The sequence below is a fragment of the Anopheles arabiensis genome, chromosome 2, assembly GCF_016920715.1.
Source record: "Anopheles arabiensis isolate DONGOLA chromosome 2, AaraD3, whole genome shotgun sequence".
NCBI classification, from domain to species: Eukaryota; Metazoa; Arthropoda; class Insecta; order Diptera; family Culicidae; genus Anopheles; species Anopheles arabiensis.
The window spans coordinates 38,644,189-38,659,739 of record NC_053517.1 but is presented as its reverse complement, the minus strand read 5'-3'; the positions used below and the strand labels follow the sequence as shown (position 1 = coordinate 38,659,739).

Here is a 15,551-nt window from a genome sequence, read left to right as displayed (position 1 = left end):
TTCAGTCTGGATGACAAATATGAAGAGGAAGCAATGGGAAGGCATACGGGTTGGAAGGGACGAAAAATGTGGTGAAGAGGATCAGCGGCCAACAGGGTACTTGAGTGGAGTCGCCAAGCTGTTGAGATAAGCAAATCAAGCTACCCGAGAAAAATGTGAGGTGACCAGTACCTCTCTCTCTCTCCTCTCTCCCTTCCTTCCTCTCTTTCTCTCGCTCCCTATTTTTGTTTAAACAATTCTCGTGGAACGTGATTGGATGCTATGGATTAAGTTGTACTCGTCCACAAAAAAAAACACTCGAAGGTTGATATTGGACCTCCATTGTCTCACGTAACGCATCCGGTAATTACAGCACCATTCGTTGATGCTGACTAAACGAACCTGAAGTCATCCAGTCGGCGGCTTGCAGCTTGCGCACGGTTTGCACAGTTCAGGCTCTCCCTTTGCTGACCGGAATTGCCATCACAGCTACACCCTACCCCGAATGTCCGGCAGCTCGTACTTCGTTCCGGTACTTGTTAAGAGAAATCACACCAAATCGCACGTCCCAGACGAACGATTGAGCTAACACAATGGATGATTGCACGAGGGAGAACCGATTGCTCCGAACACGAAAGCCTTCAATCTTCAAAAGCCCGGACCCACAAGGTGTCAAGGCTTGACAGGCAAATTTGTGGTCCCATTTTGTGAGGCAACGTGTCAACACAGATTACACTTCGAGCGATCTTCGTTGCTGTACCGCTGCCGGACGTACCGGGAAGACGGGAGGGCGCGCATAGGAGGCCTGACCCATCTGGACATTCGTCCAGACAACCAGATGTTGTTACTCGATACACGGAATGTAGACCAACGCGGAATGTGTACAAGCAGAGTTATCTACTTTAGGGAGAACGTTTTTCATCGCTACACAGTAAAATGGAGTAGAAATTCTCCACCGTCTAGGGTGGCAGGTTGACGTGCCAGTGACATGGAAATTGTAGATGCCTCACGCTAAGTGTCATTCGTTGAGCGAACGAACCACGCTTCCAGCTTTGCTGCTTTTCCGATCGAATGCTACACAAACCATCAACAGCATGCCTGGAGCATACGTAAATGGAATGGAACAATCTGCCCTGGGGACGGAGATCGTGTGCGATGGCGATCGCTTACCATGTGCACAATCACAAAGCGTGCTAATTTAGCCATTAGGCTACTAAAAAGGAAACACCCATGGAAATGGTTGATGCATATAAAGTGAAACAAATACACTTTCCAACGCGCATGTCCCAACACAGCTGATTGGCTCAATAGATCGGGCCGAATCGATGAAGTTGACATTTATGGACAACATCTGTTTCCGGACATCGGTCGACTTTGTCGGCGTACGGAGTCGTTACGGAGGGAATGCTTGTTGTACAAATTTAGCTGCCATTAATTGTTAGCCAAGTAGGGCCAATTTAGCACCTGTTGGACATCGTGTATCGTGTGCGCGGCTGCACTCCGCATGGTGCTTTATCTGGATTAAATGCGAGTACATGAGTGATTCCCCAGGTACGTCCACAAGAAACAAGCGTTACCATTTTCATACCGAGTGAACAGTGTAACATGCTGCTGGAATGCAATCGGGCGCATACATACATGCCTGCCGTGCAAGCAGTACAAGCGTTGCACGTCGGTAGTGTCACCGTGCCGGTGCATTAATTACGCGTGCCATTTTGCCACAAATATGGAACACACACGACGAACCTGTGGCACTGGCCATTGTCTGACTTACCGTTGAAACGCTGAGCCCGGGTTCCGAGCACGGACGAGAGCTTGGAGATGTTGTCTTTGATGTTGCGCTCAACCATCGTTTTAGTGTGCAGGGCGAGCTTGTGCTCGGTCATTTGCGTGCAGCAGGTTCCACTGCCCGGTGGCACCTCGCAGTGTCGGAGGTTTAGATCTGGAAAGAAGGGCAAAACATAATGCATTATTTAACAACATTCTTTAATAATTAACATAGATTATCTACCGCGGAGGCGAAACTCCAAGAACGGAAGCATTGTATTTGCTTTTTAGCTCACATTCTTGAAGACTAAGGTTCTATAAAAACATAGCTGCAGCAATAAACTAACTGTCCCAGCGCAAATCTCTTACCCCTCAGCGCGGATAGCGAAGAGCATGCATTCTTCAATCGTTCTCTAATTTAAACGGCATCTACAATTAATTTACATTGCTTGGTTTAATTGGTACACAGCGGCGGTGTATGTTTGTAACGGCGGCAATGTGTTACAAAAGGTGAATAAATACCGTGCATACTACTGGGAAAGCAGGAAAGACCCGCTTCTTGTCGGCACGACGCCTCGCAAACAGATCGGATGGCGGAAACATTCGAGAAAGCTTCCACACAAACTGTACACCCGCGCGCAGTCGACAAATGTTTGTCGGGGGTAGGTGCTTTGCCACCTAGATTAGCCACATTCCTCGGTACCGCCGAAAGGGTCCCCAAATAGGGAAATGTTGTTCTTCCGCATCAAAGGGCAACTCTATTTGTTTCCCGCAGGTGTCTCCGCTGAAAGCGATGCTTCCTTACTCAGTCCCGAGGAAATGTTCATTCCGTCGGAATATTACAGACACCATTTTACGCTGCATGTATAATGTGGCATTAGTGTGTGTGTATGTGTATGCTTGCCCTCTTTCCATCGAGCACACAGAGAAGACGGGAACGGGGATGGCGGCTACTTTTGTTCCAATGCATGAGACACAAACGGTGCTGTGTCACCCGGTGGAAGTTACTCAAAAGCGCAAGTATGTTTGCTCAGTGCTCAGAAACGGAAAGGAAAGCTGGGGCGCTTCCGGAAGCACGAGAAAAGAGAAGACAAATGAAAGAATCTTTCGCAACACACTGTTATCGTAACTACTTGCGTGGTTAAATACATTATCTCATCGAAAGTGCATCGACTTGGGCGTTGGGGAGCTGTAAGGAAATCGCACAGAAAAGCCGTCGATAATCGCCAGCAGTTTCATCGCATTCTTTGAAGGCCCAACCTCTAAAGGTATTGCTGGGCTGGATGTCTAATGTGTGTTTATGAGCTGGCTAATGAAGAGAATTCCCACACGAGCACGTCGCTCGCCGTTTGACGGACCTGCGCGACGGTTGTACAGGGTTGGCAAAGAGACAGAGCGAAACCATCGACACTCACATTAAAGCTTCTCCGCCGTGTATCGTAAAGATAACGGCTTCTTTAACGCCGTGGACATCTTGGAGTACGGCACACGCACGCACACACGCTCCATCTCCGGCTGACTGTGCAGGATGGTGGGGAAGGATATGTCAGAAGCGGCGGTAAGGGCGCCATCATCGGCCATTTTTGTCCCTACGCCAACCGCAGCGACAGAGCCGCGTTCTTCCCATTGTTGGTCTCATTAAGTGGTTATAATTACCGTGCTATCCCTGGTACGTATACGTATTGGGTAACAAAACTTGAATCGATTCGACAGAGAATAAAATGAACACAACTCGACTTCTACCTCCAGTATGTGTCTGTGTGTGTCTAGAGAGAGGCATACCGTCTTCAGCTATGTCACTAGTGCCTAATAAAGCCGTACCTATTAACACCTGGACGATGAGTGGTGGAGTATAAAAAGCCCGAAACATAACTATCGCCCGCACGCAGAAACCCAATGGAGCGCGCACAAGTCTCCATATCCCCCATTTCCCATGGCACCGTAGGCTGTGTGGCCACTGTGGAGAAGGATGGAATTCGGTGGGAACCTGGCGATATCGTGCCCAACAATTTAACCGGGTTCTCGTTTCTTTACGACGCTATGTCTAAAGACGGTTAAGACGGAAGATCGATCGATTAAGCGAGCAGCAGAATGCTACAGTACTTTGTCGTTTCTTGAGAAGATTCCGCCCGGAGTGTCTAGTTTGCAGGGGAAGGGTTTTGAACGGAATTGAACGGAATAGAGTCGTTGGGCGATAGTAACCGTGCGCATTAATCCCACCCAATACGGGGATGATGTATCTTTAAGCTTGTAAAATGCTACTTAATCCCACACGACCATTTAGGGCGCCCGGCGACCTAACGATTCTTGTGCGACAAAATAATGCACAGCAGCAGCGGTAGCAGGCCGCAAATCTATCAAACCTAATCCATACTTTCAAGCGGTTACCAGCGATCCGCTGTTAGACATAGCTGAAGTTGATCCAAAATGAGCTTTTAATAATTCATGTCTCGAATTTGGAAAACCTGGTGGTGCAAATCAACCATAAAAGATGGAAACCGTTGCGGGTATAAAATATTCAGACCGCCTGGCGGGAAAGCCTATAAGGGAATGATCACTTCCACACGTAGATCGCAGCAGATCGGTGTGCACAGAATGTAGACCGACCCACGGCTACACCTGTCTTATGTTGCTCGCACACATGTCCAAAATCCGACGGAGGAAGAATTTCGTTAGCGCAGCAACATATGTTCCGATTTTCCGGAGACCCTCCACTAGCGTACAGGAGTTTCTTTCTCAAGAGAATGATTATCATGATATTTAACTACGCACCGAAAATAAGCCAGCAACTTATGCGAGGAGAAAGCAAGAACGATAGGAAAGCGAGTGGGATAGGAGAGATGAAAGTAATTTCCGGGAATTTAAATTAAACAAGAATAATGGTGAAATGGCTCCACGGTCTGCACAGGCCAGCGCAGAACATGCAACACACAGCACGCCAGGAGTTTGCAGCGAGCGAGCGTGGTTGTATATTTTTCCCTCTCTTCTCTTCCGCCGAGAGCGTCAGGGCCAGACATTTGTGCGTTTTAAATAAACACTGGCGCAGGAATTCCGATACTCTTGCACCTCTTCCCGCCTTGCCCGATCGGGGTCACTTTCCGGACGGGCTAAATAAACTAGTTAGCTTTGTGCATAAAGAAAAATCATCACTCTCTATACAACCAACGATGCTGTAATTTTGGAGTTGAAAAAACACGTTTTAAATAGGTTCAATTTTGCAAAATGAACATAACGCTTAGATACTGCAGGTCGGTGAGTTGCATCGCCACTTCTGTACCACTTGATTTGTACTGAACTCTTTTGAATTGTTGCGAAACACGACTTCATCTAAACGTAAGATTTCCAAATTGATCATTCTTTTCACTTCGTAAAATACAGACACATTCTGCGGCAGTAATGCAGATACACACTATTTTTGGATGAGGAAGTGCAGTAATTTTGGGTCAATGAGCCAAAACCGAAACCGCAAGATGACACTTGCAGCCCGTCGTTGGAAAGTGCCGCTACCGCGAAGAGCCGTTTTCGTTTTCTCTTGGCATGAGAATATTTTTAGCTTTTACATGCGGGAAACGGAGTATCACCGTGAGGGGATTGCATGCTGGACGATGATGTACCGTAGGCACGGAACGGAAGCAGTTTTCCCTTTGCTTATGCATATTTGATCGCTTGGTTGTGCTAGTGGCATGTTTCAAAATAGATAATCGATACAAAATCTGGGCATTCATTCAATTTAAATTACGCTAAAGCGAGAAAGTTTTTGGGAAATATGAGGCACTGGTACTTGCTACATATCTTGTCTGCTCAGTTGCAGCAACGGAAAGTCCGATAGAAGTCCGTGGAACAAATTCCTCGATCCTCACAGCAACGTGTCGTCGCCCCGGCCAGCCTCTTCAATGGTGGTCTGTGAGTTGTCTCAGTCTTTTCTTCTATTCTTACTTTAATAACATCCAACAGATGACGACATCAAAATGTGCTTCTCACCTGTGAGTGCTTGTGGTGTAAACTCACCAGGGACAGGCACGGATAGGCAGCAATCGATCGGATGAGCAATCGTGCTGTAAATTATCTTAACTTAGGTTGCTTAGGTACTGCTGCGGCCAGCGGGAGCATTCGACGCAATGCGTTCAGTTCGGTACACTTTTCCTTCGCAATTACACCGTGGAATATCGTTGGCTTTCAGTTGGCTGAAGCTTATTTGCCCGTACACACACACATACACGCTTCGGCTTTCGGTGGGAAATTTGAATGCCGTGAGCAGAGCATCTGGTCGAGAAGGTACGCGGGAGGAGGAGTCTCACGCGAAAGGAATGCGCGACCGTATCTTGCCCGGCTATTCGATGTTCAATCAATTGCCCCGTGTATGAGCATGATTGCTTCTATTTCTGGTGCGCTTTGTGCTCGGTGAACGTTTGGCCAGATGCTTCCTGCCTTCTCGGGGATCATTTTTCGGCCATTGGAAAGGAGATGGTCAGCAAATTACTGCTGCTGCTGCCGCTGCTGTGCTTTCCCGCCGTTGCTTCCCGTTTTATTTCTTCTATATCGCTCTCGCTCGCCTCTCGGAGTGGAGCAATCATTGGTCCGATTAATTCCGACCTGATCGCCGAACTGATCTCGACGGATACAGGAAGCGATGCTCAAAAACATGTTTGTCAGCATTTGCAAAAGTACACACACTCTACCGGCACCGACTATACCGCGTGAGTAAGTGGCACACATGGAAGGAGTCTCAGCGATCGCTTTGAGGGTAAAAGTAGTTTCCTTTTAAATGAATCTTTTTGAATGAATTTAAAAAGCTGCTACATTTTTGTAGTGGAAAGTGGTCGATATTTTGAAAATAGTGTATCCCCAATGTCAATACCCTTGGTGCCTATATAGCACACCACCCAATTTGAGATTGTTAAAACAACAGCCACGCCGGCTCCTACACCTCGAATAATGTCGATTTTACGCCCATAAGCGCACGCACCTGACTCACTGAGCAATTAGTCTGGCGTGAAAAACAATTTAAAAAGCGATCACACGCACTCACAGACACATTCACACTTGAAACACTTTGTCCAAAAGTAGATTCGACAACCAAACTGTGTTCCGGTGTCTTTCGGCAGCGTGAAAATGTAAAGTGCGTAACGCATCATTGAGAATTTCGTTCCGGTCTCGAAATCGATCTCGCTCGCCGCTGGATGGCTGCACAGGAAAGGCTAGACAACAAACTCGCCGAGCAAACTAAGCTGCCAATGGCTGATAAAGTGCCGCTGGGCAAAGTGTAGATTTTCCTTTTTTACTTCCTATTTCTGTTCAAACGTACCTACCACGTGTGCATGTGTTTTTACTGCAAAGGGAGATGAGTCAATTTTTGCCGTCAGAACCAATTTGTTCTTTCAACCATTGACAGTAGGTATCGCTCAATACAGGGTACAAAATCACCATTAACACCGTCGTCATCCGGTTGCAGAAAGGTGCAGAAGGAGGTCCCTTTTTCCCCGGGAGGATGCGCTTTTTTCCCCGCTTGGAGGAAATTTCGAACGTTTCCTTATAGTTTACATGTCATTATGACACCTTGATAAGCAATTATCCCTGCACAGTGCAAGAAGATGCACCCGAGGCAGACAGCATCCGCCTACTGCACAACGCGTGGAGCAAAAACAAAACAAAACTACAACTGCAGAGGATGGTCTGCAGGCAGTGGACCACCGCACACCGCAAAGGTAATAATTATGATCGTTTCGGTTGACCTTTGAGATAATAATTAAGATTTGCTGTACGTCGCCACCGGAGGCGTTGGAGAAGCAAGCACCTTTTTCGAATGAAAGAAAAAGGAAAGCCGGTATTAGGTTGCTGGAATTCCCCGTGCAGTAGAATAAGGTGTAAATTTTCCACACCTATGGTGTCACACACACACTTATAACCCAACACGATCATAATTGACACACCAGCCGGCATCAAATGAAAGCCGGGACACAGGAGAGAATCGGAAGTCATTCCAGCCTCATCATCGATGCGGAATTAGTGGTGCGGGTGGTCTCCCGAAGAAAGGTTAAGCAAACTGAGCGACCAATACAATATACCATAGGGAGAAAAAAGGTACCACACCATGGTGTGGCGTGAAATGCAGGAAAACACCTCCCTGAAATCGATGACGACGTGTGGAGGAATTTCGGGAAGAAGGAAAAAAGAAACAAAACATGACGCACACAACAACGCACACCGGACGCGTCTGGAGTGCGAGTGCAGCCGAGAGGTGTGTTGGAAAATTGTTGGTGCGCTTTGGAACTCGGAATCGGAAAGAATGGCCTCAGCTGGGCATCCAGTCTGCGCTTACAAATCGTACGCCGAAAGTTTCAAAGCGCAAGGAGCATGGTGGTACGAGAGCGTGAAGAAGCTGAACAGGGGACAGCGGGACAGGAACGAATCGTACACAATGGGAAATAATAATAAAACTGGCTACAAATCTTAATTGGACACGCTCGGTGTGCGGTTTAGAAGGAGGCGGCAGCCACGTAACCCCCGTGCCAGAGCGGCCACCAAAAGCCCAATGCTGCCTAATGCTGTTGGAATGCACACACACATACACAGCACACAAACACGGTCACAAATACCCGTGTTTGGGTACGGTTTTTGGCTATGGTCCGTCCGACCGGCGACGGCCGATGGGCACGGCCCGCATCGAAAGAGCGTACCTCATTTACAATTGATTGTTAAATTTAGAGGAAAAACTGCGTTTAGAGTGCAATTACTGTTTGCCACCTTCGGTGTTCCAATTTTTGGCGTCCCAGAAAGACAGAGAGAAGAAAAAGTCAAGGCAAGAAGAGGTGTGGCGGCAATTGAACATAATTGACACGCAGAAATCTCATGAAACTGAATTCGAATTTGAAATGTGAACATTTGTTGCGACAGGAAATCAGCATTAGAAAATGTAAATAAAATGCAATCAAATTGGCAGTTGAATTCTTCGTCACTCTAAATCGAACATCAGTTTTCTTTCAACTCCCTGCCATGACATCATCACTACACCCCTTCGCTTTATCTAATTGTTGAACGTTGCAACAACGTAACGCAAGAACTCCTGCGGTGAACGCAATTTCAACAACTAAATCTCACACCGAGTTTATGCCTTAAAAAACGATTACAAAGCTTCTAACAGCTTCAGCAAACACTCAACAAGTAATCGGCTTTTGAGGGATGACGAAATGAAATCGAGAGTCTCTTGTTAATAATGCAGCATCCTGGGGACGATCGACGCCAAGTACATGCCACCGGCATTCCCGCGTTGACCACTTGAGTGTTCCATCAGCACACAACAAGAGGACGAATTCGGTCCCTTCGAACTTTGTTCGATAAAACCGTGCTGCACACAACACCCTCAGGTCGAATGCCAACTTTCCCTTCGTTGTTGAGCAGAAAACGTCATGTGTTGCAGTTTTTGGTTGTTGTATTTGTTCCCCTTTCAGACTCACAAGCACCGGCGCGGCCCACCCGTCAAGGTTGGGCGAAAAGTCTGTTGAACTCGTTGATTGGATCGCTTCCAGCTTCCAGGTTCGTTCTTGACGAGGTTCACGGGCACGAAAAAGGGGTTGGATGCCAGATTTTTCACGCTCTTGCTGTGGCTGCATGACGTCAGAGAAAAGTTTGTTTGTGCGTGTGTGTGTGTGTATGTATTAGGGCAGGCGATGGATGGATTTTTGGGGTTGATTTGTTCGTGTTTTTTCTTTCCCGTCAATGCCCATAATTCCCAACGTCTTTGTTTCCTATTGCGTTCGCGTGTCTTGTTTTCTTCTTCTAATGAAGATATTAGGCGGCAGAGTAAGGAAGCGATTGCCCCTGCCCGACCCATCGGAAGTAGGAAACGGGAGATGGGAAGGTGTAAAATTGGGAAAAAAGCACTCCAATCCGGGGGTCAGCAATTAAGCGCTTAATAAGCCACAAGACTTTACATACACGCGCAGCAACTGTGGGCTGTGTGGATTGGAAATCAAAGCTCTCGATCTGCGCCATGAGGTGTGTGGTGTAACGCTAAAGACAAGCACTAACGCACCAACAAGAAACAGTCCAACCTGACCCGGAATCGACTGTGAAAATACTGGCAAGAAATTTGATTACAAGAGAGGGAAAAGGGCAGAGCCACCACAATCCAAGATTAGACGCAAACGTGAGATGGACGATTTTTATCCCACCAAAATTCCCACCGAACCTGCACTTGGGAGGAGCCGTGCGAGGAGCGACCCGCAGGGGCAAGGGGGCAACAATAAAGAACGCTCACTGAGAGAGGAAAGCCCGTTGAAAAGCGTCTTGCGATCGAATTAATGCTCGAAAAATATGCAACTCATAATCGCTTCAGCCAGTGCGTTTAAGTATGGGTTTTAGGACGTACCCTTAAATGGGGGAGTCGAAGGATACGGACGGCGGGGTGCTGGTGGTAGCCACAATGATCACAATGAAAGAAAACGCTGATCACCATTCACATTTTCTTGAGCGTATACTTCTCGCGCATCATAATAAAGATAACAAATGTAAGAGTCTTTTTTTTTGTGAGTGTCTGTGCGTTGAGTGTCGTTGCTTCGGTTCTCACCGGCTACCGATCGCATGTTGGCCTACAGAGCTAAGCGGGAAAATGAATGCCGTAACTGCCGTGGCTTCCTTCTCCTTTTCGGGGGTGCGCGGGTTTGTTTTATTAAGGTAGCCAAGCACCGAAAACGAGCAACCGCAACTAATAAAACAATAAAACTGTAAGTACACGGGGCACTAGACGAGCGTCCGGCTGGCCAAGAGCTGTGAAATAAGCACAAAACGCGCGCCAACCATCCTTTCACGGTCAGTTGCATCGGTTGCTGGGAGTTTTGTTTTCATTCGCAGTCGAGTTTTTGCTGGCGGGAAATGGACAGTTTCTGTTTACAGCTTTATCGCTACATTATTGCGCGCCCAACGACTACATTTTAGGCTTGCGTTGCATGGATGTGCTATGTCCTTCAAGAGGTGTCTTCCTGAGGGTGCCCATTGCCTGTTGGTAGGTGCCACGGGAGCAACGGTTAGCTTCACAAGGATAGAGAGCATGTGCCAGTCCACGTTGCACCTCCCTCTCCGCAAAGCATCCATCCGTTCTCGTTGGCGCTGCATTCATGTCAGAACGTTTTGACCCTTTAATGCAGCTGTTATTCGCTCAATTTAATGCCGATAAAGGTGGTTGTGGTTGTGTGTGCTCCGGTTGGTGGTTTTCCTTTCCTTGCCTTTCGCCCAACACTTTCCATCGCCCCATGACCGCAGTAGGAAGTCTAGTGTGTATGTGTGTGGGGTTATTTTCCTTTCTCCCTTGGTTCCATACATTCGTGTGCCATTGTGTATAAGCTCTGTACCTTTTTCTGTCTAGAATTTCTCCCTTTCTCCTACCTTCAACGGTGTTTACACTCGGTGGTGGTGGTGGTGGTGTTATGCGCTGTTTCGATCGAGTCGCGAGGCTCGCGTGTAGCATCTTATCTCTTCCCTTTTCTCTGCTATCGATCCTCTCCCCTTACGTCAGCACCCTTCTACTATGCCTTAACATTTTTCTTAACCGTTTTTTTAATCTTCCTTCTCCAGTTGCTCGTTACTTCGGAGTGGATTTTTCTTCTTTTTCGTTCCTTGCCCGGCCTCGGTCCCGTTGCTCGATGCGTTACAAACAGGCTGCGCTATGCGATCGTTCGCACAACCCGAAGATCCATAAAAAAGCCCAATTCATTTCGATCCGCGCCCCTTCTCGTCCCACAGCTCTGCCCCCACCCCTCACCCGAATACCAAATCATCTTTCTTTGGTGCGCCCCGGCAGCAGCCCAACTTTTGCCCAATCCAAAGTGCCTAATAATGCGTTGATTATTATAACCTCCCCGAGAGGGTGAACTCGACCACACGGGTTCGCCATACCTTGCCGGGTTGCCGGTGAGCGAACAGGAGAAAAGGAAAGAATGGTGGCGAGCATCGAAACCCCGGGGTAAACAATGCATCCCCGGGGACCTGACGGGTGCGGAGCTCCTTTTGCGGGTGAGTTTTTTTGCGTTCGAAGATGATCGCAGCACCACACAATACAGGGCTGAAGAAACAGTAAAGCTCAGTGGGGTACGGTGGGTGCGTTCTGGTTGGAATATTAAACAATTTTAAATATAGAGATAAATTATTGTTGATAGAGAGTGTGTGTGAGAGAGAGGTAAGGAGAGTGAGATAAAATACTATCTTTAGTATGCAGTTTTTAAAAGACGAAAAAAAAATTAAAACTATCTTCAGTATATTGTCAATAAAACGTGGCAAAGTGGGCAAACTGCAAATATGAATATTGCATTATGTGAAAACACTTTGAAAAACTACTGTAAACTGTTACCTTTTTTTAGGTTTGTTCCGATTCCATCTACAGACGAAGCATAATCGCCCGCCAACAGGTTCGATCGCTCAGAAACAGAGACCAACGCGTTCGAACCTGATCGTGTCCGAACCGTTTCACTAATCGCTCGTGGCTTGATCTTACGCGGTGGATATATTATCCCGCTTGCTTCAACCGCCCAAGCAGCCCAACCGCAGCCCATCCAAAGAGAAAACGGACTCGCGAATCAAGTCGAAACGCGAACGATAACACAAAAAAACAGACACAAGAATGCAAGGCAGGGAGGAACATGTTTCGGTACCGCGGGTCGGAACAGGCTCGAAGCGTTCGCGGACGGAAGGAGCTAAGTAACGACCATGGGAAATAAAAATTCTTTCATCATCCTTTTCGATCGCCCATCCAAACCGGCCCAAGGGGAAGCTTGCTGAAGAACTGACCCTTGTGGGAGCTCTGTCGAGAAAGGTGTGCGCGCGTGTGTGTGTGTATGTGCGCTCGAATAAACGATGCGAACGATTCATCGACGGGAAGCGGGCCACTCCACTTGAGATCGAGGGTGGAAAGGGGGATCGATCGTGCGATCGAGGAGCCGATGCACAGTACACCCTAACCATGGAGCCACCAAGCCAAGATGATCACGTGCACGTGTTTGTATGTGTGTGAGTGAGGAATTTTTGGATCTTTGGTAGGCAGAGATAGATACGGATTTTCTCCGTTCATTCTTGAGTCTCATTTTCCGAACCCATCACACGCTCTGTCTCTCTCGGTCCCCCGTGGCAATGATTTCTTTTTCAGAGGATTGGCTGACTTGGAGTGCTGGGTCCGGTACTGGGCCTTATTTTACTGTTTCATGAGCATGAGCATGGATCATACCAAATGGCTGGCGGGCTGATCATTTCGGCTGGTGTGCACAAAACGGCCCCAATCGTCTTCATCTCGGGCATTGTATTCTTGCTGGTTTGTTTTGCTTTTCACCTTCTCCAAAGCGAACAGTTTCATTCATTAGTTTTTGGTACTCCCATAGGGAGCCTACCATTTTGTGCGTGCGTGATTCATCGACTGTGCGAGATGGTGGAGGAGCGGAAGTCAGAAGCTTCAAGAAAAGTAATATGATGAACATGGCTTTAACATGTTTCAAATGCAGTAAAGTTTTGAGCATTATATCGTTAGTTAAATAAGAAAATTTGATGATTCACTCCGACAACAACATTCTTCAAGCGACGCTCCAACATGCCCATCAAATAAACACCAAACGAAGGAAACAGAAAACCTGTGTTTGACTCTTTTCTTGTGAGAGTGTATCGCGAGATGCTCCGTTTCCTCATCTTTCTTCCCTTCGTTCCACATCCCATAAAACAAGAACATATCGGAACCGCACCCTGGCCCAAACAACACGCGCATATCAAATGAATCCCATTTGAATAAAACGACCGCAGACATAATTGCACCACTTAATACAGGAGGCCATCACTCAATCAATGTGCAAATATTTGTGGATTCTTGTGGAATCCAAAATTTAATTTGCAATCCTTTTTCATCCCTCGGCCACACCGCCGTCCCGTTTGATGGCGTGTTTCTTTCGGTTTGGAGACGGCGACTGCACAGGAGGGCAGTTTCCCGGCACGACGTTTGTCCAGGGCACGAATTCGCCGGCACAGCAAGAATTAACACTAATGCGAAGAAAGAAAGAGTTGAAAAAAAACAACAGAACCGAAGAGCTGTTGATTGAGGCCAACAGGGCGAAAAGCACACGGCGTCCGCGTGTTGCCGCGCAGAGAGGGAACGGAAAACGGATTGCTTTTATTTTACTTAATTTTTTTTTGTAGATATTCTCGATCGATTCCTCTTTAGCGAAGGCCGGTGAAGTTCGTGCTGCGGCCGGACACAGCTGGTTGGAATTTGCATTTCATTTGTGTTCGAACGCTTTTCGAGGGAAGGCGACGCAGGATCGACGATCGGTCATTATGATCACGTTGCAACGTGTTTGTATACGCCGCGGCTTTCGGAGAGAACTATGGGGATAGTGGCAAAATCAAACGGCAAAGCGAAATACCATCACCACTCTTATCTATCAAGTTTATCTCTACGCAAAGCGACTACCAAACGAGGATAAACTCTTTTGCTCAAACAGTTGGAGGCGCTCTTTCCCAAGCCGGGAGGTGATTGTTAACGTTAAACAATATTGTTTACTTTGCGATTAGCAAGCTTATAAAAACAGAATCAATTTCTGACGTACTCATGCTTAGATTAGCTAGCCCATCTTGCATCTTTTACGACTTATTACTTTCCCAACCCACTTACTCTCGCATCCGCCGTTCGCTCAAGTGTAGTATAATCACGCGGTGGTGCTTTTGGGCCATGTTCAATCGAGCACGTTGATCAAAGTTTAAAGTAAAACAACCAAACGAATGGGATCTTCGAACCTGCCACTTTTAACCTCGCCATGGTTGCGCCGTACGCTGCGCGATTGCGAAAGTAATTTCCCTTTTCGCAAAATACGAAGAAATAAAAAAAAACAGACACAACAGTCCCCGCACAAACGAACGCGCGGGGCTTGGCCATTTTGCGCCGGTTCGTTTGCTCGCCGCTCACCTCGAAAGATAAATCATTCCCGCTCATGTTAGGCGGCGACAATCAAAGCCAACATATTCCTTCCCTCACTGCACTCTCTTTCTTTGTGGTTCCTTTCATCTTTTGCTTTAAAATCAACTTAAATCGCTAGAGATCGCGAAACGCTATTGCGCTCCCTCGCGTCCGGCCAGTCCCATATTCGCGTTTGATCGTTTTGCTTCCGTTTACAGTACGTTTGAAGCTAAATTGCTTGCCATTAAACGAAGAGTATGGCGATTGCATTTGTAGCTACCAAAATATGTTGATTATATAAATGCTCTGTTCTTACCGTTTGGAAGGAAGAATTTGCTTTTAAAAACGTATGCAATGTATTGTGTTCGCCAGCCAGAAAAATCAAACCTTCGCCATCACTGTTAACAACATTTTTCGGCCGCTACTGTACGTTCAAGTGCCTTTTCCACGAGTCGGACGGTGCGCCACAAAAGAAAGGTGAAAATTCCGACTCCAAAAAATCGAAACGAAGTCTATCGTCATCATGATAGACTTTTTGATGCTTCCTCCTCCTTTGTGTGCTGGATCTTGTGCTCTTTTTCACCCTTTTCGGGATGGCGAAAGAGCCAGCCAAGATCGCCACTCACACCCTCCTTGTGGCGTGTACTAGCATCTCCTTGCGCTTACCTTCGTCGGGTTGTGGTGGTTGTTTGTGCCTAAAGTGGTTCCCGCGTTTGATCATGCTGCCCGTGACCACCGGTGAAGCGAGCGAGAGAAGCACACGATGGATTTGTTTCGTGAGTGCGCATCTGTGAGTGGTTTTGTGAATTGGAAGGCGAATGGAGGTTTGCTGCATTATTTAATGGATTCCGAAAGGGCGGGTTTAGAAACTATGTGCGACCAG

At 47.2% G+C, this 15,551-nt stretch overlaps 1 protein-coding gene across 1 annotated transcript in view; it reads right to left on the bottom strand.

The window, feature by feature from the left end:
• LOC120898180 overlaps positions 1–15,551 on the bottom strand; it is a 49,581-nt gene that overhangs the window by 2,195 nt on the left and 31,835 nt on the right. The window contains exon 2 of the mRNA XM_040303657.1: positions 1,754–1,921. Within this exon, the coding sequence (XP_040159591.1) occupies positions 1,754–1,921 (168 nt within the window). The remainder of the gene's footprint in view (positions 1–1,753; positions 1,922–15,551) is intronic.